The sequence below is a fragment of the Phaethon aethereus genome (assembly GCF_964289735.1).
Source record: "Phaethon aethereus genome assembly, chromosome: 4".
In the NCBI taxonomy this organism is placed as follows: domain Eukaryota; kingdom Metazoa; phylum Chordata; class Aves; order Phaethontiformes; family Phaethontidae; genus Phaethon; species Phaethon aethereus.
The window spans coordinates 71,879,322-71,902,262 of record NC_138578.1 but is presented as its reverse complement, the minus strand read 5'-3'; the positions used below and the strand labels follow the sequence as shown (position 1 = coordinate 71,902,262).

General features: G+C 41.3%; 1 protein-coding gene across 3 annotated transcripts in view; it reads left to right on the top strand.

Moving 5' to 3' along the window:
* Window positions 1-22,941, top strand: part of PPP2R2C (protein phosphatase 2 regulatory subunit Bgamma) — a gene marked incomplete at both ends in the record, with an annotated part of 144,196 nt that overhangs the window by 11,856 nt on the left and 109,399 nt on the right. Inside the window, one exon of one of the 3 annotated variants that reach the window (XM_081998785.1) lies at window positions 13,168-13,254. The exons of 1 other annotated variant lie outside the window; for it this stretch is intronic. In XM_081998785.1, the coding sequence (XP_081854911.1) occupies window positions 13,168-13,254 (87 nt within the window). Of the gene's footprint in view, window positions 1-13,167; window positions 13,263-22,941 lie in introns of those variants that run through there. One more of the 3 variants, XM_081998786.1, reaches the window with a different exon arrangement.

Genomic DNA, 22,941 nt, shown 5'->3' with positions numbered 1-22,941 from the left:
GGTCATCTCGTCCAGCCTCCCTGCAATGAGATCAGGTTGCTCAGAGCCCCGTCCAACGTGACCTGGAATATTTCCAGGGATGGGGCATCTACCACCTCTCCGGGCAACCTGTGTCAGTGTTTCACCACCTCTCTGGGCAACCTGTGTCAGTGTTTCACCACCCTCATGGTGAAAAATTTCTTCCTTATGTCCAATCTAAATCTACCCTCTTTTAGTGTAAAACCATTACCCCTTGTCCTATAGCAACAGGCTCTGCTAAAAAGTCTATCCCCGTCTTTCTTATAAGCCCCCTTTAAGTACTGGAAGGCTGCAATAAGGTCTCTCCGGAGCTTTCTTTTCTCCAGGCTGAACAAGCCTAACTCTCTCAGCCTGTCCTCAGAGGAGAGGTGTTCCATCCCTCTGATCAGTTTTGTGGCCTCCTCTGGACCCTTTCCAACAGGTCCATGTCTCTCCTGTGCTGAGGGCTCCGGAGCTGGATGCAGGACTCCAGGTGGGGTCTCACCAGAGCGGAGTAGAGGGGCAGAATCCCTTCCCTTGACCTGCTGGCCATGCTTCTTTCAATGCAGCCCAGGATACAGTTGGTCTTCTGGGCTGTGAGCGCACATTGCTGACTCATGTCGAGCTTTTTGTACACCAGTACCCCCAAGTCCTCCTCAGCAGGGCTGCTCTCTTCATCCCTTCGTCCCCCAGCATGCCCCAACTCAGGTGCAGGACCTTGCACTTCGCCTTGTTGAATCTCATGAGGTTCACATTGGCCCATTCCTTGAGGTTGTCCAGGTCCCTGTGGATGGCATCCTGTCCCTTAGGCTTGTTAACTGCACCACTCAGCTTGGTGGTATTTTTGTGATAGATATGCTCTACCAACTGAACAGTGGAAGTGCTCCTGTTCTTTGCCTTTTGCAGTTTTGCAATGCAGTCCAGAAATTGTGACTCCAAAATCTGTGGTTTTATTGTGTAAGGGAAATCCTGTAGGAGTTTGCAAGGCAAGACGCATTAGTTAAATAGTGCTAATACCTGCATCCAAAAACACGTAAAAGGTAGCTAAATAAGATTTGTCTACATGTGACAACAAAAGATACCTAAACATTTTATCTAGCACTTGCCATCATGGGTGGAACCTGCCACTAGAAGAGGTGCAAGCACAATTCTAGCAAACTTGAGCACAGTTGTTTCACCTAAAAACAGTAACTTCACCAGTTTGCTCATCCTGGACGAGGAGTTTGGGGAAGTCTTGTGCTGTGGCTTCTAAGTGGTGGTTCTTATAAGTTTACGTAAAGAGTCATTGATTTTTCTGTTCCTTGTTCTGTGAGCCTCTGAGAAACCTTCTGCTGGAGCACCAGAAGATTTTCCTGTAAGTGTTTTCATTTTATTTTTCAAAAACTGCTTTTACTGATGGAATCATGAACAGTTTATTGATAGAGTACAATAGTAGCACATAGGGCAGAAACAGAGATGAGGCAAAGCATTTGTTCATCCTAATAGCTCTTAAAAGCAATAACCCTCCAGTTCCCTGAAGCTTTTATTCAAATCAGAATCATCAGAGCTCCTCTTTTCAGCTCTAGGACTACCTAGATCATATCCATGGATGGTCCATTTCTTCTTTTGAAGCTAGCTGCTTTAAAAACTGCTCGCTTCTGATGTTGTGTTTCTCTAAAATAACTGATTGTTCTGGGTCCAGCTTGTTCCTGCAATTCTGTGAGTGAGTCTCAGTAAAGACATGTTCTGGTCTCCCCCTCTGTATGCTCTTTCTCTGCATAAAAAGAGAGGAAAAGAAAATTATTTCAGAAGTTTTATTAGCTTATGTTTCAGAGAGGAGATACTTTCTTGTACTGCATGCAAACTAAATGCAGCAATGCTTTGGAGGTCCAGTAAACGTGTGAATAAGCATGTGGATTCTGGCTGTGCTCTATTTGCTGCTCCTTTTCCCACTTGCAGTGTATTACAGTGGTGGTGAGTGTACCAGCCTCTCAATGCACCCCTGAATTACTGCTGCTACCAGCTCTTTGTGTGACAACATTGGAAACATAATAGTCACATTTTTTTACCCTTAATACTACTTCTAAAGATGAAGACTTTAATGAAGTTACAAAAAAGCAGGGTTAAATAATGAGCTCTGTGCTGCTATAGTTGGTCTATTATCAGCAAGCAACCCTACTAGGGTCTTCAGCTAGTTTAAAGACATCTAGGTCTGCCTGTACTCTGTATAATCTCCCCAAATTTCTTTCTTCTGTCACTGTTTCTGGTTGAGGTGAATTTCATCATACCAGTGTTTTTGGAAAGTCTTGGTTCACCATCATAAATGCTCATGCCTATATCATATACTTAACACAATAAATGTGACATTAGACATGATCTATAGTTTCCCTGTGCTTAGCATGTTAAAACTCACAGATAGCTGGCATTTTCCAGAATCTGAATCTCAAATCCAGTAACATACCACACTTCTTGAAGAAGAGCAAGAAGGATATGCTGATTAGTTCTTATAGTTCAAAAAGCCGGCTGACATGTGGTCAAGACTGGAAATTATACAAGAGAGTATGGATATCTTGGGAACAAATATTTCACAAGAATCATTTACATTTTCTCCTGGTTTACACAACCTTCTACCCAGGCAACAGATACTTTCTTAAACCTAATGGTCTGCCTTGATGTATCTTTTCATGTGCTTCTGGTATGTGTCTTGATGCTGCTAAAGTTCCTTTGATCTCCTTTTGGCCACTTTCCAGACCATCTTTTAATTCCTTTTGTGAAATTTCCATACCAGCTTTAATTCCTGCCAGAAGGCAACTGTTCTATCTCTGTTAAAGCAGGGCCTCAAAGCTTTAGATTCTCAGCATGTCTCTCTCTGGAAGTAATACTCCCTGCTCAGACTTTGGAGAAGTCAGGAATATGTAGATCCAAGCAGTGCTGGGGAGAGAAATAAGGAGATGGAAATACAGTCATTCCTTCCTTGACTACAGTTGTTCTCTTTCCATTTGCTGCTTGACTTGACTGTAGTGACACTTGGCATTTATCTGCAGTAGTTGCTACTCTATAAGCTCCAGAAATCTTTATCAGGGAAAAAAAAAAGGATATTCAGCCATAACTCATTTGGCACTCTTTGCCATGTTCTTTCTGCTCTCTGTACTTAGATCCATTGAATCTTGTGAGTGCAAGACCTGGGATTGCCACTCAGTACTATTCTTTTGCTGTCATTAAAGGACACAGGTGTGACTCAAAATCATCTTGGACTGTGAGTCATTGATTAATCTGTAGATGACCCTCAGGTTCAAGGGCAGGGTCTTTTTGAAGTTTCAAGGGTCCCTACTTCTACACCATTCTACTGAAAAGGAATTTCTGACCTTGGAAGGAGGTCTGTCAGGCTTCCTGTTAAGGTCCTAGCTAAATAGGTTAGTATCAACAGACTTGTCTGAAGAGTGGGGCCAGGTTTTTACCATATTATCATAAAGGAAAAGCTAGTGGTGGTTCCTTTTTCAAGTTTACCACTCTACTGTAGAACTGGAAGTGACTGGAGATAATGGAAGTTGTATGAAGATTTTTATTTTTTTTAAATTCAGTTTTATTTTTCACACTCTGGTAGGTTTTAAAAAACTGAAATGCACTACTTTTTGATTTATGTTTTGATTTGTGTTTTGATTGCATAGAAATCAATGATTGTGAAGACCAAGTCGAGCGCTTATGGGTAAGGATGAGGGGGAAGGCCAATGAGGCAGATATCCTGCTGGGAGTCTGCTACAGACCACCCAACCAGGACGAACAGACAGATGAGACATTCTATAAGCGACTGGCAGAAATCTCGCATTCGCTGGCCCTTGTTCTTGTAGGGGACTTCAATCTACCGGACGTCTGCTGGAAGTGTAACACGGCAGAGAGGAAACAGTCTAGGAGGTTCCTGGAGTGTGTGGAGGATAACTTCCTGACACAGCTGGTGAGTGAGCCCACCAGGGGAGGTGCCTTGCTTGACTTGCTGTTTACAAACAGAGAAGGACTGGTGAGAGATGTGGTGGTCGGAGGCCATCTCGGGCTTAGCGACCATGACATGATAGAATTCTCAATTGTGAGCGAAGTAAGGAGAGGGGTCAGCAAAACTGCTATCATGGACTTCCGGAAGGCAGACTTTGGCCTGTTCAGGTCACTGGTTGAGAGAGTCCCTTGGGAGACAGTCCTGAAGGACAAAGGGGTCCAGGAAGGCTGGACAGTCTTCAAGAAGGAAATCTTAAAGGCGTAGGAGCAGGCGGTCCCCATGTGCCGTAAGAAGAGCTGGCGGGGAAGGCGACCGGCCTGGCTGAACAGGGAGCTTTTGCTGGGACTCAGGGAAAAGAGGAGAGTTTATCACCTCTGGAAGAAGGGGCAGGCAACTCATGAAGAGTGCAAGGATCTCGTTAGGTCAAGCAGGGACAAAACGAGAAAGGCAAAAGCCCAGCTAGAGCTCAGTCTGGCCACAGTTGTAAAGGATAATAAAAAATGCTTCTACAAATACATTAACCACAAGAAGAGGGGCAAGGAGAATCTCCATCCCTTAGTGGATATGGTGGGGAACATTGTCTCCAAGGATGAGGACAAGGTTGAGGTACTTAATGCCTTTTTTGCCTCAGTCTTTAATAGCCAGTCCAGGTATCTGCATGGTATTCAGCCCCCTGAGCTGGAAGATGGGGATGGAGAGCACAATAACTGGTCCGTAATCCAGGAGGAAGCAGTTAAGGACCTGTTAAGCCACCTGGACACCCACAAGTCTATGGGGCCTGATGGGATCCACCAAAGAGTACTGAGAGAGCTGGTGGAGGAGCTTGCCAAGCCACTCTCCATCATTTATCAGCAGTCGTGGTTAACAGGGGAGATCCCAGATGACTGGAGGCTTGCCAATGTGACACCCATCTACAAGAAAGGCCGGAAGGAGGATCCTGGGAACTACAGGCCTGTCAGCCTGACCTCTGTATCGGGGAAGATCATTGAGCGGTTTGTCTTGAGAATGCTCACAGGGCATGTGCAGGACGACCAAGGGATCAGGCTCAGCCAGCATGCGTTCATGAAAGGCAGGTTCTTCTTGACCAACCTGATCTCCTTCTATGACCAGGTGACTCGCCTAGCGGATGAGGGAAAGGCTGTGGATGTTGTCTACCTGGACTTTAGTAAAGCCTTTGACAGCATCTCCCACAGCATTCTCCTGGAGAAACTGGCGGCTCGTGGCTTAGACAGGTTTACTCTTCGCTGGGTGAGGAACTGGCTGGATGGCCGAGCCCAGAGAGTTGTGGTGAACGGCGTTAAATCCGGCTGGCGGCCGGTCCCAAGTGGTGTTCCCCAGGACTCAGTTCTGGGGTCGGTCTTATTGAATATCTTTATAGATGATCTGGATGAGGGAATTGAGTGCTCCCTCAGTAAGTTTGCAGATGACACCAAATTGGGTGGGAGTGTTGATCTGCTGGAGGGCTCTGCAGAGGGATCTAGACAGGCTGGATCAATGGGCAGAGGCCAACTGTATAAGGTTTAACAAGGCCAAGTGCCGGGTCCTGCATTTGGGTCACAACAACTCCATGCAACGCTACAGGCTTGGGGAGGAGTGGCTGGAGAGCTGCCCGGCGGAAAGGGACCTGGGGGTGCTGGTTGACAGCTGGCTGAACATGAGCCGGCAGTGTGCCCAGGTGGCCAAGAAGGCCAACAGCATCCTGGCCTGCATCAGAAATAGTGTGGCCAGCAGGAGTAGGGAAGTGATTGTGCCCCTGTACTCAGCACTGGTGAGGCCACACCTTGAATCCTGTGTTCAGTTTTGGGCCCCTCACTACAAGAAGGATGTTGAGGCGCTGGAGCGTGTCCAGAGAAGGGCAACGAAGCTGGTGAGGGGTCTGGAGCACAAGTCTTATGAGGAGCGGCTGAGGGAACTGGGGTTGTTTAGTCTGGAGAAGAGGAGGCTGAGGGGAGACCTTATCGCTCTCTACAACTACCTGAAAGGGGGTTGTGGCGACGAGGGTGTTGGTCTCTTCTCCCAAGTAACCAGCGACAGGACGAGAGGAAATGGCCTCAAGTTGTGCCAGGGGAGGTTTAGATTGGATATTAGGAAAAATTTCTTCACCGAGAGTGTGGTCAAGCATTGGAACAGGCTGCCCAGGGAGGTGGTGGAGTTGCCATCTCTGGAAGTGTTCAAAAAACGTGTGGATGTGGTGCTTCAGGACATGGTTTAGGGGACATGGTGGCGCTGAATTAATGGTTGGACTTGATGATCTTTAAGGTCCTTTCCAACCTTAGTGATTCTGTGATACTTATTTTTCTTAGTACACTAATGTTATAAATGATTTAGTCCCAAACAGGATTCCAATTCAAATTTACAATTTATTAAGCGAATAGAGGCAAGCAAACAGCACTGGGTGCGCCGGGAGTCTCCGCTCCACCAAGACGCACGCGGTACAGTTCCTGTTCCTGGTTTATATCCTGTCTGTTAATACATATTCATGAACAGGTGTGTCTTCTTCGGCGCATGCCCTCTTCTTCTTCTAGAGTCTTCTCGAATATTCCTCAGCATGATCCTGTTTGCTAATACATATTCATGAATAGGCGTGTCTTCTAATACATATTAATGAACAGGCGTGTCTTCTTCAGCGCATGCCCTCTTCTCCTTCTAGAGTCTTCTCGAATCTTCCTCGGCGTGCCCCCAGGATGACCCCAAACCTTATGCATGCACTTTCTTTACACAATACTATGCGGTCAGTGGTCAAACTGGTTTGAGCTGATATACCAGCAAAGTAGTTTAACTTTCTCCTGTAAAATACCCGTTTTTATGGTGCAGGAGAAATCCATAAAAGTACAGAAGATTACACTTCATCACACAAATCAGATGAACATATTTCACACTAAGATCTGTGTTTCCATCAAACAGCAACAATTTCTTCTTTAAAATCCTGGAAGGTTGTTATAGCCTTTATGTAATTGTGATTCAGTATCCAATGAAGTCTATTAAGAACCTGCCACTGGCTCCAGTGGGATTGGATCAGGGTGCATGGCTTTGCATAGCTGTACTCTATGTACATATTGGAAGTCCATGAAAATATATGTATGTATATACAAATACCATGTTTTATTTGTGCTTTGAGAGTCCTGATTTTAATCCCTACATCTATTTTTTCTAATTACTTTGTACAGTAACTTTAGTTGCTTATGTCTTTAGTACTACATTATATACAGTGTGGAGATGTAGTATATAACCCCTGATACTGGAAGCATTTTTTTTGAAGTTTATCTGACTCAGTGCAAGAATGGATAAAGTAATTGCTTACCCAAAACTCTTCTGGGAATTTCAGTGGACTGAATCTTCAGATTCAATACCATTACTGGTTTTGTTCTTTAGGAAAAAATAGGTAAAAGTGGAAATTTGGCCTAACCTCACTGTATTCAGAAATCTTAGGTTCTACAAAACTTAGATTTTTCTACATACTATCAGGAAACGTGAGTACATACTGCAGTTTCACAAGAAAAAAATCCTGGGAGCTGAAATTATGTGGATTTGTTAAAGGTGTTAGTTAATTTTCTTAGGGTTTACTGCATTCCTGTTCACCAGCAAACCGTATGTTTAGCCTATCAAGAATTTTTTCTTTAACCAGAAGAACAGATTTTCCATAGTTACTGTAACCAATTAGAATTATCATTTTGTTCCTTTGCATAACGGGTCAGGAAATGTACTTGGAAATTCTCATGCGTAATATAATTTGTTAAATTTAGGGTACTAATAAAATTACCCTGTTGAATGCTGTGACCTTAATCCTGCCTTTGCAAGTTTCTTTAGGCGCCCAATGCATTCAAATTTATAGTAACCTGGGTACAAACCCATTTCTTTTTCTTTGACCTTTTTGCCTACTCCTTCTATATGATTTACCCTTGCTGCATATTGTTTTCTTTTAAGTACTCTTATGTCTTTGCTTGAAGCAAAGCAACTGTCTGGATTTTCTCTTTGAGGTAATGTTCCTTCAGGCTACTTTTTAACTTTCTGAAATGCAAAGTAATTGTAGTTCAGGTTTTAATTGTATGTCTTTTTCTTCTTTTCAAGAATATACTGCCTGGATGTTTGTTATTTAAAGGGCTGATAAATGTGTCCAAGTAGTATAAATTTATGTTGCAATAGAATTCAAATTAATGCTAACCAGAAGATCTTTCAATGGATGAGTAGCATGAAAGGTGTAATTAAATCTCTCTGAAAAAAGTTACAGGATATTTCATGAATGTCAGTAACATAGTTTCAGCCCTTAAATAAATTTTTTTTGTTGTTTTTATAGATATTTTTTAGGGTTATCTCTACCAGAACATCAAAAAATGTACATGTCTTAACAAAACAGTAATTCTTCCCCTTGATCTGTCCATTCGGGTGCTTTTGGGTTTGTTAGGTTCATATCGTCCCCCTAAATTATGCTTTTACAGCTTCCAAAAAGTTCATATTGTGATAGTATTATAACGACATAGGTGGGTTTTTTGAGCTATGTGCAGAACATTTAGTTAAATACTTAATTGTAAGCTGATGAGGAATCTTCGTGTAACTGGTGATTACTGTTAAGAGCGTTCCAGAGCTCTTTGGTTGAGGCATTACCACATTGCGTTGGACACCCAAAACTTGTTAGTTCATCTCTCTGAAAATATCATTGCAGACAAGCAAGGAGTGGAGGGTTAGCAAAAGTTTGTTTTGGATTTTGTTCTACAGAATACCAGAGTGTTTCATGTCTTACTGACACTTTGTAGAACTATAGAAACAGTGTATGTGGGACAGTGCCTCTGCAAGTCTGTAGTCCAATGTCCCACTGGAAGCACAGTCTTGCCAAAACTATAGCTCAAGTCAGCTTTGGATTTGTATAGCTGAATCTTGAAAACCTCCAAGGATGAAGATGCCACAACCTCTTTGGATAACCTTTCTAGTTCTGCACTGCCTTTCTAAGTAGCCAGTCTTAACCTCCCAAGCTGCCACTCAGTTGTTTTTGACTTTACAACATCATGCACCGCTACCAAGAAGCGTTTGGCACCATTGCCTCTGTAATCCATTTCAAGTAGTTGTAAACCGCTGTTAAACTGCCCTTAGCCTTCTCCTCACCAGCTTAAACAAGCCAAGATCCCTCAGCCTCTGCAAACATCCTAAGCACCTGACAAACTTCATAGGGTAGGTGCTTAGGGCTTTGCTGGATCTTGTCCGATTTCTCCACTTCACCTGGGGGAGATTAGAAGCTGGACACAGTGTTCAAAGTGTATCCTCGAGCAGAGGGTGATTTCCCTGTTTTTGCTGACCACATTCTTCCTAGTGTTAGTCCAGTATGTGGTTTGCTGATGTGAGCCCACTGTTGGCTCATATTCAGCCTGGCATCCAGGATGACCCTAGGTCGTTTCCAGCTGGACTGCTACCTTGCCAGTTGCCTTTCAGCCAGATGTGTGGAGCTCTTCTGCCCCAAGTCCAGAATTTTGTGCTTCTCCTTGTTGAACCTCCTGAAGTTTCTCAGGGTCCATCTAGATTCTAATACACAGCATTTTTTTTTGTTGCTTTCCAGCCATTTCTTGTCTTCCCTTAGTTTGTAACGGAGAGGTGAAGCACTGAGTTTGTATTGTTAGTTATATCACTACGGATGTTTTTGAATTGCCAGTGTCTTGCTGTCCACAGTGCACAGTGAATATAAACTGAGCTTGGATGACACCAAAGTGAATTTTCTATATGTTTTTTCATGAATCGATGTAAGTTTTTTGGCTACCTCCAGCTGACAAGATTGTTTGAAATATACCAAAGAGCCGTAGACATTTCTGCTTCATGAAAAACTCATCGATTCTTTTCTTAGTGAGAAAGATGGCATTTTTATATAATACCTGAAATACCAAAAGTGGGAATTGCATTTAGTGTGCAGTGGACTTGAAAGAAATCAATATTCTTTTTAGCTTGTATAAAAAAATCATAGGTTCTTAGCAAAGCCACAGCATATACTATATTGTAACTGTCATTGTTCCTTTTTCTGTCAAGACTATCCATTAAAGTTCAGGTACTAGCAACATCATTTCTGCATGTTGGAACGTAAGTATGGGCTCCCTAGCAGTGATGACAAACATAATTTGTACCTACAGCTGAATCATCAGGCTCATTTTTCTTCACCAGCTATATGTTGGTTGGGGAGACCCAGGTGGGACTACAATCCACAGTGGTACTGTCCTCTCACACATGCAGGAAGCAGGAAGGGTTGTGTTCAAGCACCACCTGAATGTTGTCACTGGGTGGAGAATGGAGATGAGGAATCCACTGCTGCAGCCATAGATGCATGGATTCATTCATATAAAGGTCCACACAATGGACTTCTCACTGTTTCTTTTTCCAGTCACGGAGACTTAAAGGTAGGTTTTCTTCATTTCTCGAAGGGAAAATGAACTGTAGAAAAAACAGTGATTTCTATAGGACTCACTGGAAAACTTCTGGTCGATGCGAGAATGAGGTCCGGGAGTTATATTACAGTCCTTATGTACACCATAGATCCCACCCAATATTTAAACAAGGAAGAAGAGGGGATATTCTAGCTTGGATATGGTGGCAGGATGTGAGTTCATCCTAAAAATAGCATGTGCTTTCTGTCATGGAAGGGCTCTCTGTTTGAATTGGACTAATCACTGGAAGTGGTATATCTTTCTCCTGTCATAGAATTGTTTCCTTTTTTTATTCCATGAACTACTCTTCCAGACAATGAAAGTGATCCTACCTTTTAGCAATATCCTATATGGTTAAAGTGCCTCTTCAAGTGCTTTGGATACACGGCTCAGTGTAGACTGCAAGGGAAGTTTAAGAACAATAGTTAACTTGTGGGGAGAAAATCAGGAAGATGTAAGCAAAGGCAAGGCCCTTTGAAGTACTTAATGCATAAGGTGCTGCTTTTTGAATGCTTAAGGCTTCATTTTGAAACAAATGTAGGTTACCCTCAAAGTGTGAAATGCTTGGCATTTGATGATTTTGTAGATTACTAAAACAAACAAAAATCCACACTGTGACTTTTTCAGCGCTTTCTTTCAGTTGTAGCTTCCCCTCCACCCCGGTTTTAGCTTTTACCAGTTTGCATTTGAGGGAGGGTAAACGCATTAACAGTTGTGGTTTTGGGTGAAACCTGCTTCCACTAATGCCAGTCCTTCCAAGGATTGTTAGAAACTGTCCCCAAACATTTCAAAGTGTTTGTATTCTTTTCTCTGTCTGGAGAGAACATTATCTGTGATATCTGTGCATTGTTACTGTAATATCTAGATTATCTATGTATCGTGGTCTTTCTGGGGCAGCTTTTTGGTCACTCTGAGAGGGGTTTACGCAGTATGTAAAACCTAAGGTTATCAGGGTTCCACGATGATTTTTGTTCTTTCTGATACTCCTAGTATTTGTCACATAAAGAAAAGGAGCAGATTTACTAAAACTCTTGTTAGTGTTTAGAATAATCACTGTCTTAGAAAGTGAACAGAACATCTATCTGTAGTACTCAGAACAGAATTAATCATTGTTCTATTTCTTTAGGCCAACCTGCTGTATCACTTTATATTTAAATACTGTGTTTATTAAATATGGTATTATATATGTGACCAATTGTTATTATTTCTCTTGGAGATACCTCATCCAAATATCTTGACCAAGTCTGTTTATAACCATAGCTCATGGACAGCCATAAGCGTAGTCCAAGGTAGTAGATATTCAGAGAGACAAACTGTTTTGTTGCTTTGAAGTGGATAGTATGTTGGAAACTGGGAGCTTTGTGAAGAGAAAAGCAGTATACAGTGGCAAATAAAAACATAAAAATAAAAATTAAGAAAACGCCCTGTCTGGCATATTTGTTCAGGAGGTGAGCGATGCATAAGTCTGTTTTGCACAAATAAGGAGTGAACAATTCTATTTACAGCTACATTTACTCTTTAGCATACACCTAGCTGAAAGATTGGGTGCAAGTAATTGATACAATAAAAGTTGGGGTTATTTTGTTTTTTTTTTTTCCTCCTAATAGAGTTCATCTGCCATATTTTTATAATAATAATTTTCTTGGCGTGCTTTCCATGCTTTTCAGCACGACTGAATTATATATAAACCTCAGATGTACAGGCTTTGTCTTGTCTCTCAATTCACTTGCAAGATTAACATTGCTGTTGGCCAAAGTTAAGCAAATGCAATGAAGGCTGATATGTTTCCAATTAATTATTGGAAATTGTTCCTGCCTGTGAGCATCAGTATTCAGTGCACACTCCTACCAGAATAAAATGGTTGGTCATTAGCTTCCAGTTTTCTGTGTCTAAACTTGACATGTCCTCCAACAAAAAACATCATGGTACTCCTGAAAGATACACAGAGATCACTCCTGGAAGCAAACACACTTGTTTTAGTAAGGCTTTAGAGGATTGTTTTTGAAATTGTGAAACATTGTATTCATCACCACACTCAAAAGAATGTTTTATTAGTGTTTTTCAGATAGTTTTTTTTTGTCTCTTTCTCTCTCTGATGGCCTGCACTTCGGTATATACAAAACATTTGTATGTGTCACACTAAAAACTGGTGGCTGAAAACTGTTGTCCTAGCTGGAAACCATGAGGGTGGTGGAAAGTTTCCTTTTTTTCCTTTAAAAATTGTCTTTGCTAGGATCAATTCTTGTGGTAACCCTATTTAGATTAATGTAAAAGTAAAATAAAATGCCTCTCTGGAATGAGCGGGACAGGAGAAGCAAAAGAACTGCTTCTCTGTTAGGTAATTCATATGGTAATGGTTTCTGTAACGGAAATGTGTAAAGAGCAGACTGAGAAACTTGCCGTTTTGAAAGAGAGGCAGAAGGGAGAGTTACCCAATGGCAAGTACTTCACATCAAAGTTGAGAGATTAATTTAAACATTATTTCCTTATTTATTTTATTTAGGTTGTCTAGTTAAGTTGATTCTCCATGGCCACGTCCCAGCTTGCTGTGTAGGTAACTGGCAAGAGCATCATCAACTCATGAACCAAAGAATCTGGCTTGCTGGCCAGGCAGACAAATGGAGCTCCACAGGTGTGGAAGCAACCCAAATACTTCAGTAGAAAATGGGGGTTCTTCACTACACCCCAAGATGTACTTGCTTGAAGCAGGCATTGACAAATTCATTTCTTTTTCCTTCACTTGTAATGTGGAAGGTGCTGACTGACAGCCCTGGAAATTAAGTCCTCTATTTCTCCACAGGACAGGTATAGCAAGGGCGGCAGCAATGCAAGCTTCCCCACACTGTCCTGCCAATGTTCCTCAACCCTGTTCTGAAGAGGTCACTTCTGGAGGTGAGTGGGTGGAAGAGTCTCTGTCCATGCAGTTATCACTGCCAGGCAGTGGTTCTTGCGGGAGAGGCTGCTGGATGGAGATTGCCCCCTTGTCTTGAATGAAGCACCAGTCTTTAACAGATAATCACTTTATGTATCGTAAAGCGGTGTGGGCTGGATTCGTTGAGGTTGCATTATTCTGCTTGACTGCTGTCACATTTTGATAGTTTTTGTGGTTGGATGGCACCTTTGCATTTTTTTCTTTTTGCACTGTTTTGTTTTCAGAGACTCTGTCAATGCTTTATGTACACGTCCACAAAATAGCATGCAAATAACTGAATGCAGTCTTGTTGTAAATGTGGCACAGAAAAGCAGTTACTGGTGGCAGCCATGTGTGTGAGAGGAGCTTTAGAGCACTAGACCAGGAGGCATGCTTTGAAACGCACCAAAAATTGATAAGAAAGTGAATGTTGGTTTCCAGTATCTAAATGAACTATTAGGTTTCTGTTGTAAAGCCGTATCTTAACATTTTCTCTTTTCATAATTACTATGTAATTTAGATATTAACACCAATTAAGCTGGTAAACTAATGTTCTTCTTTAGATTATTTTACAATTAATGAAATCTGCCTATCTTGTTAGGCATGCAACATTCTACACTATATGAAAATAATGGGTATGTATTGTGGTTACAATAGATAGTTGTCATCTAAACCAGAAGATATGTGATAAATTATGTGAGAGGAATTAATATGACTGATGCGAGTTTTCAGAACAAAAATAATGAGTGCTTACAAGTTTGGCAAATGAATTCTCAGATACATTCCTGGATTTAAGAACTACATACTTCAAATACAGTGAGGAGTATTCTGTTTTCAGACAAATTTACATCTCTTAAATATAGAAATACAACTGAGAAAATAGAAACCAAGGCTTAGCAAGACTGTTAGGTTGTGGTGAATTACTTTTGTAGCCTCAGATGCTGTATGAAGGATTTGCAACGACTTGATTGTTGTTTGTAGTTGAGGCCCATAAGTCTGTTTAACTCTGCTTCTATGGCTGTTTGTAAACAGGTATGATAACAAGAGAATGTAGTACAATTCAATAATTATATAGGTTTAGTGTTATTCTTGACTGTTTCCACAAGACCTAGAATAAGAAGAGGTAATTTTCCTAACCAAAGTAGACTTCCTGAAGGGTTTTCTTGCCTTTTTTACTTTAAAGGTTATGAATCAGAATAGTATTCATTGCATATACAGCTAAAACAGTTCCTGACTTCTTTTTTGTCAGGGTAGCAAGGGATACAGGATTTGGTACATAATTAAAATGAGTGGTAGAGTCCTGTTGGGAAGTAATTTGGGACCAATACATAAATTCATTTTAAGTGAAGAACAGTTTGAGGACATGTTGGGTTTGCATGGCAAAGTTTTGGTAGCAGGGGATGGTGGTGGTACAGAGGTGGCTTCTGTGAGAAGCTGCTAGAAGCTTCCCCTATGTCTGACAGAGACAGTGCCAGCTGACTCCAAGATGGGCCTGCCGCTGGCCAAGGCCAAGCCCATCAGCAATGGTGGTAGAGCCTCTGGGAGAACATATTTCATAAGGGACAAAAGTTGCTGCACAACTGCGCAACTGCAGCCAGAGAGAGGAGTGAAAATATGTGGGAGAAACAACTCTGCAGACCCCCAGGTCAGAGCAGCAGGAGGAGCAGGAGGGGCTCCAGGGCCGGAGCGGAGATTCCCCTGCAGCCTGTGGGGAAGACCATGGTGAGGCCAGCTGTGCCCTTGCAGCCATGGAGGTCCATGGTGGAGCAGATCTCCACCTGCAGCCCAGAGAGGACTTCATGCCAGCGCAGTTGGATGCCTGAAGGGATCCAAGACCTTGTGGGAAGCCCGTGCTGGAACAGGCTCTTGTCAGGACCTGTGAACCTGTAGAGAGAGAGGAGCCCAGGCTGGAGCAGGTTTGCTGGCAGGACTTGTGACCCGGTGGAAGGGACCCAGGCTGGAGCAGTTCATGAAGAACTGCAGCCTGTGGGAAGGACTCACGTTGGAAAAGTTTTTGGAGAACTGTCTCCCATGGGAGGGACCCCACGCTGGAGCAGAGGCAGAGTGTGAGGAGTCCTCCCCCTGAGGAGGAAGGAGCAGCAGAAACATTGTGGGATGAACTGACCACAACCCCCATTCGCCGTCCCCCTGTGCTGATGACGGGAGGAGGTAGAGAAAATCAGAAGTAAATTTAAGCCCAGGTTATTCCTGAGGGGAAAGTGTTTTAAGATTTAGTTTTATTTCTCATTATCCTACTGATTTGATTAGTAATAAATTAAAGTATTTCCCCAAGTTGGGTCTGTTTTGCCCATGACGGTAATTGGTGAGTGATCTCTCCTGCCCTTATCTCGACCCATGAGCCTTTCATTGTATTTTCTTTTCCCTGTCCAGCTGAGGAGGGGAACAATAGAGTGGCTTTGGTGGGCACATGGTGTCCAGCCAGGGTCAACCCACCACAGAGGATCCTTGTCATGACAATACGTGGCATTAGATAGTACAATATTAGGCATATTTGCTAATAAGTCACCTTATGTAATGTTTGTATGGTGCCAATAAATGATGTGGATTTGATTTTTCCGCTCTTTGGAATGCAGTGCAGATTCCTAACCTCTTACTGTCACTGACAAAGCCACAGAGAGGTCCAGAGTTGGCCTCCCACACACCTGTGTGAACTGAGTCCAGAATTTCAGCTCAAACCTACCTTTATGCCATGTAAACCTTTGAAAATAATCACATACCTTATCACAATTAAACCTTTTTTATAATACTTTATTTTAAATTCAAGTACAAAAATACAGTTAAATCATTGTCAGTACAAACACAAAAGAATGGTCAAAGAGACCGTTTTCTTCACACTGTGTTTTATTCATACTGCATTCATTTTTCTGTCTCTGTGTATGCTTTCTGTGAATTCGAATTAATAGAGAGTTTGATTTTTTTTGCTGATTTGCATTGAATAATGGTGATCTAAAGGAGCATACTTGTAAAAGAAAGTATTACCCAGAGCATCCCAGAGCAGGATAATCCTCATAACCTTGATACTGGAGTCCTCTCTTGTATAAGTAATTCTGTTCATTTCACTATGACTGATCACAGGAGAAAAGGCTTCAGCATTAGGTTCATAGTTAGAGGTTCCTATCTTAGGAGCTTCAGTTTTAGCACCTTTTCTTTACCTCCAGTTATATCCTAGTGATTGTATAGCCTCGCTGGTTATGTCCAAGGACTGGGAGTAGAAGAAAGTTAATCCAGTGCTCAGAGAGGTTACATGAATGTCTTTCCTGAATTACAGTGAGATGATCTGAGGCTTCAGGCTCAATTTACAAACTTGTTTTTCTCAACGACCACTTGATAACAGCAGAGTTTAAGGGACACATCCAGAATGTTGGGTTGAGTGTCGGAGGCAAAGAAGGAATAAGCAGCTCTTTAGGTTGACATTGCATAGTGTGTGGACTGCACATGGTCACAGCTGGGAAACCCCCATGCTAAAATGTTATTTGTTTCTTTTTTGTCTTTCTATATGTGAAGATAATACAGATCTGTATTTATATTTAGGTGATCCAGAAGGGACTTTGCTTATTCCCAGTCTTCTGGAGGTATCTCTTGAAAGATGTTTCCCTGGCAGGTTTGGATCTAGGGTGGAGTACGTCAGGCCATGTGTGATGATCTGGAAGAAATGTGTAATGTTAGATTGTTCAAAAGGAAGTGTTCATTTGATGCACTTAGAAACATTTCATGTATATGCACCAGACTTCTAAAAATAAATGACTGAGATGCAGCAGAAGGAAATTCCTTCTAATCAAAACTTTATATCCCTGGCATCTGTAAGTAAATGGGAGACTGAAGTACCAAAGCTATTGGAAATGAAAAGTCATTGCTTAAATATCAGGCTGTGCAACTGATTTCATAGGTTTACCAGATACTTATCATCAACTCCTAACATGTTACAATTTAGTATTATTGTGATCGTAGAAAGGAATTTGTCACCTGTCTCTCCAGGTTTCATGAAGGACTTAAGTTTTTAGCCTCATTCATCTCTAGGTTGGCAGTTTTAGTCCAGCCAGTTTTACTAGTGACCAGCCAGGTTGATTAATGACCAGGATATCATTATCCGTCAACAGCTGTATAACAGTGTATATGAAAAAAATGTATTTTTATATATATTTATTTAGTTATATAGTTTATATATTTATTTAGTTCCTAGTAGTCTGCAGCATTACTATGGCATCTGTAAAGGTTCAAGTGTTGGCACACATGGAACTCATTGCAGGATCACTGTGGATGCTGTGAACTCTTACAGGGCAGGAAATGCATTTTTCTGTTTGTACACAGAAACCCAACCCTGCCTGAGACTTTGGATATTCCTGTAATGCAGGTAATAAGGAAATATGTATTTATAGCAGTCTCTGTGCAAGGAACGAGCAAGCAAATAGTCTACCAAATCCCACAATAACAATTTCAACCATTTAATTATTTTCTTTTGAGTGCCTATGAAATTGAGGCCCATTGAAAGGGCTTTTGAGAGTGTCACCTTTAATCTTGTAGCAGAGTATTTGAACTCAGACGTTGAAAACAGTTTAACAGACAAAATACTGCAAACACAGGATGAGATATGTAGACAAAAATGAAAAGGTGATATAGAATGTAAATCTTCTTTCAGAGGCCTTATGAGAATGCCATCTGATTATCATCATCACAAATAGCATACAGGTACGTGTCATCCTCTGCATTCCATAAAAACCTAACTCACAAATGTATTGAGTTTTCATGAAATTTAAACTGTCAGATCAGCCACAAAACCCCATGTAAAGTGTTTTTGGTTTTGTCATTCTTCTATTCCTAGGAAGACTAATCAGCCCTAACAGCTCAGGAGTCTTGAGGTTGATGGAATCTAAATTTTCAGGAGAGTTTTTTCTACTTTAGTATGCAGCAAATTAAAAGATAACAGAATATATACTGAGACCCTAGAATTGTGAGATTTTCTGGGGCAAAGGGAAGGTTTGGTTGCTCTTAAATACTGTTTGCAGTTTCTTTCTTAGGCTCATCTAATTTACATTTGGAGTTGATAGAGAATTTCTCCTGCACTTTAATGGCTGTTTTACCAGGAAGCTGGGGATTTTTGTAGACTTTCTTTTGCTTGATCAAATACTTTAGGCTCTTCTAGGGCAATGAAGCAAATTAGGAAATGTGTTCTTTTTTAAAAATACTTAAGAATGTGCTTCAAGAAAAAGAAAACTGTTTTTTGTAAAGGACAGATATATCTTAATAAGCACTTTAATGAAAATTAAGGAATTTATTAAAATGTATCTGTAATGAAAAAACAGCCATTAAATTCCAAGGAAATTAATCTGAACTTCCAGGAGAAAAAAATTTGAGATGTTAGCTAGAATCTTAGGGCAAAGATGGCTGGAATTTAGACAGTTTTCCGTAACATTGTCTACCAGGTCCTATCTGTGGATATGTGTGGTAAGTGCTGAATGATGTAGTGACATTTATATTGCTCTGTGGTTTGTCAAAAGAAAAAAAAAAAGCTTATTTTGCTAATTAAGTAGGAGAGAATGATACAAACATTGGAACAGGCTGCCCAGGGAACTGGTGGAGTCACCATCACTGGAAGTGTTCAAAAAACGTGTAGACATGGCACTTCAGGACATGGTTTAGTGGGCATGGTGGTGTTGGGTTGATGGTTGGACTTGATGATCTTGAAGGTCTTTTCCAATGTTAATGATTCTGTGATTCTGTAATGTATTCTGGCAGTTTGTGACCAGGTTGGGAGAACAGCATCCTGTTTGTTCTCTAGGATGGGAGCAGTAGAGATAAATTCAGAAAGAAAACATTTATTCTGGGTAACAGTTGTTTTTTGGAAAACTCTGAGATGTTTTCATTAGTAGTGTTTGCACCAAAATTGTAATTTTGTGAGGAAGGAATCTCAGTGGTAGCTTGCTTAATTTTATAGGAGTGCTGGAGTGAAGGCTGCCTATTTATGTCAGCAGGATCACGATGGGACAGTATTCTTCAACCTCCAGAACTACAAAAAAACCACTGAAAAGAATCCATGTAAGTGGAAAGGAAAGTTTAATTGTAAAGAGGTTTTTTGGTCGTGTGGTTTTGTTTTGGTGGGGGGGCTCAATGGGTTGGGGTTTTTCTGTTGTTTGTTTTAAATTGAGGCTGCCCAGTTCTGAATGCTTGGGAATAGTTTGAAGGTCTGTTTGGAAGAAATTGATTCAAGGTCATCTCCTGCCCCAGTCCTGCCTGGGGGCTGGTGGCTTGTGCTGTCCCTGATGGGGCAGAGGATGCTGGAAGATCTTTGGGGGCCCTATGAGGAGACTGCTGCTAGATTAATGCTGATGTTTCTTCTTTCTCCCCTTCCCATCTTCCCCACCCCTCTCCCCTTAAAATGTCCTCTCAGCTAAATGCTTGTGTGGGAAAAAAGTGATGTTATGGCCTGTGTACTTCACCTGTCCTAGTTACACAACTGAGAGTGCAGTGAGTGTGCCAAGAGCTCTATGAACTTGGTATCTCTACCCTATCTCACAGTAGATGTATAGAGATTTCTTGTCTGGAGTAATCTCAGTTGCTGTGGGTGGTGCAAGTGTGTGTTTCCTTGTAGCTCATTGAGGAGTCTGACACAAATTCAGAGCAGATCTCATGCTGGCTTTGAGCTGAATGCTTCTGAGAAACACAAGGTAAAAGAAGCTGAAAGACAAAAAAGAAGCTGAAAGACAAAAAAGAAGCTGAAAGACAAAACTGAGTTGTGCCTTGCCTGCAAGTAAGAACAATTTTCAATCCACTGTGCTGCTGGTTTCCCACTGATAGAGATTATTTTCTACCATGTCCCTCATGATGGTTTTTTCTTCCTTAATATTTATACTGTTTTGCTTTTGTTAACTGTTAGCATGGTTGTATAAGGTCTGCAAGCTGAACCTCTGCTTGTAGATCAGGCTGTGTTGTAGAGATCTGTTCCACACATTGATCCCTGCCCTTGACTTCACAGGAACAGGACATGAATGAATAAAACATTATTGTTTTAATGTTAGTTACAGAAAGTCTTCTCTGTTTACAGGATCAGTTTTGTAGTATCAATGTGCAACAGAAACAGCTGAAGTGTGGTTTCCGGCAGCTAGCTGTAGAACCACATGGAAATGGGAGTCAAGGAGGGAGTGGTATCAACAGAAACCAAACCATTGTAAAACAAACCCAAAACCTCTCCCATCCTGCAAAGATTTATAAACAGTGCCAGTGAGTGTATCTCTCTCTCATCTGACTGGGGCTTACAGTTTAGGTTAGAATTTTTGTTGTATAACGGGAGATCTTGTTTTGCATTGCTTACACAGAGTGTGTGACAGTTAAGCTGTGCTTCATCTGGACAGCAAAGTATGTCTTTTTCTGTCTTTCCATGAGCCAAGTAAACCTAATACCTAAACTGAACATCTGGTGATAGGGAAGAAACGCTGTTGTTACTCACTTTTTACAAGATCCAGTGCTGTGCTAGAAGGCGGAGAGCACTGTGGTATGAAACCCAACATTTCACTGAAGTCAGTATTGCTCATTTCAGCTAAGTGAAGATTTCCATGGGCTGTGTGTCTAAGACTGAGTATAACCTCAATGTTAGATGTCACTTAAAAATATGTGATGATTAGTGGGAAGGAGATAGAGGTGAATAGTGGGAAGGGGGAGTGAAGATGAGGCTGTAATAGTAAAACTGTAGTGTGTACTCATTTAGGATCAATTTACTCCTTGGCCAGTACCACAGAGGCAGAAAATACTAATCATGCCAGGAGCATGCCCAGCCATGCTTTCAGTAGAAATAGCAGAGGAAGAAGGGCAAAAAAAAGCCTTATGAGTATTCTTGAGAAAGCATCATATACAGACAACTCTAGCAGTGTGTCCTGCATTTGCTCTGACCCAGAACAGAACAGCTGTTGCCCTTCTATACAAGCTCATGCCTTCAAGGATGGATTTTACAGAAAAGGAAAATTGTGAGGATGGGAATGGGTGCACGTAACAGGGCAGGCTAAGCCAATGAAGCTCTAACTTTGCAATATATATATATATATATGTAAAAGGTATGTATCTATGGATTTGCAGTATATGCTTTTTTTTGGCTTTCCTCAAATCAGAATAAGGTCTTGCATTTAATGTTAAATGTTTTCTCTTTGATTTGTGTCTTTTAATTCTGATTGAGGGAAACAGCATGTTCTTGTATTGAAACACAGGCTGCTCTGCCATGCGTCTCCTATTTTGAATGCTTTAGGATTGTTATGGGTTTCTGTTGTAATATGTTAAATAAATAGACCTGTAGGAGCAATTTTGAAGATACGAGCTTAGCGTGCGCACATCTGTTGTGTATATCTGATCCTTCCCCCCCTGCCTTCCCAATAGGCCTTTGGTAGACATAGCTTTTCAGCATAGTTAACCTGCAGTGCTTGGTAATGTTGACCACGGTTCTATTACCACAACCACAATATTCTAAATATAAAAGATAAATTCTTTTATCTATTCAGTTTTCTCCTCCTCCTCTTTTTATGGAGACTCTCTTTGTCTCTTCTGGTGAAGTGCTTTTATATTGAGAACTGCACAGCAGATAAAGCTGGCATACTAAAGTCTTAAATACTGCTTGTGGTAGCTTCTACTATTTGAAGTTTTCGAGAATTGGGAAGGACTTGGCAGTGTTGGAGTGTGCACATGAATGATTCCACCCCCCCGCCCCCCCCACCCCCCTCCGTTCCTGCTGGCAGATGGTCCTTTAGGGACTTTTGCCAGCAAGTGCAAGGTCAGAATAGGCTCTAGGAGAGGTGAAGATACTGGGCAGCCTTTCCCTCTTGCTGAGCTCAGCAGAACCAGGTGCCAGTAAACCTGTTGTATCATTTTCAAAGTTATTTCATATTTTTCTCTCAGTAATCACAGTAGCTGCAGAGGAGAGGGTTTAGCTCCCCATGAGAGTTGTTAAACATAACAAAAGATGAAATTAAATGATTGTTACAAAATAAATGCCTGGAGGAGTGAGCTTCCAGTCTTAATGCTTCTCTGAAACAACAGAGGTACCTTTTGAAATTTTAGCTTTAACATAACATTTCTGTTCAAAACAAATATTACTTTTATAATATAAACTCAGTTAAAAGAGTTTTGCAGGTTGGAATAATTTTCATGATGCCAGTAAATGCTACTCTGTAGCACTACTGTCACTGCCATAATAGTTCTGTATATAACCCAGATTTGTCCGATGAATATCCATTTAGCAATTAATGGTTTCTTTTTGTGTAAAATACTGGAATTTCATTTTGTGGATGAGAATTCCACTTCTGTCAGATTCTGTTTGAATTTATATTTCTCATTCTTTTTTAGTTTGTTCCAAATCCTTTCCTGAACATTTGCCTCTGCCTGACCTCTAATACTGTGGATTAAAAAAAAAAAAAAGCAGAACTCCAGACGGTTCATGTCACAGAATGACACCTTTATTTGAAAGAGATTTAAGTATGAAACCAGTCATGTGACTGAAAAATCCAACAAAGAAAATAAACAATCTTAATCAGCAGTCCTTAAAACTTCTGTATGCAGTTTCAGACATGAGTGGTAGCATGACTTCAGATGTCAGTGGCTTTTCAAGATCTCCCAGATTTCTCACAGGCCATCAGAGAGCTATCTGAGCTATCTGAGTCTGACTGAATGTC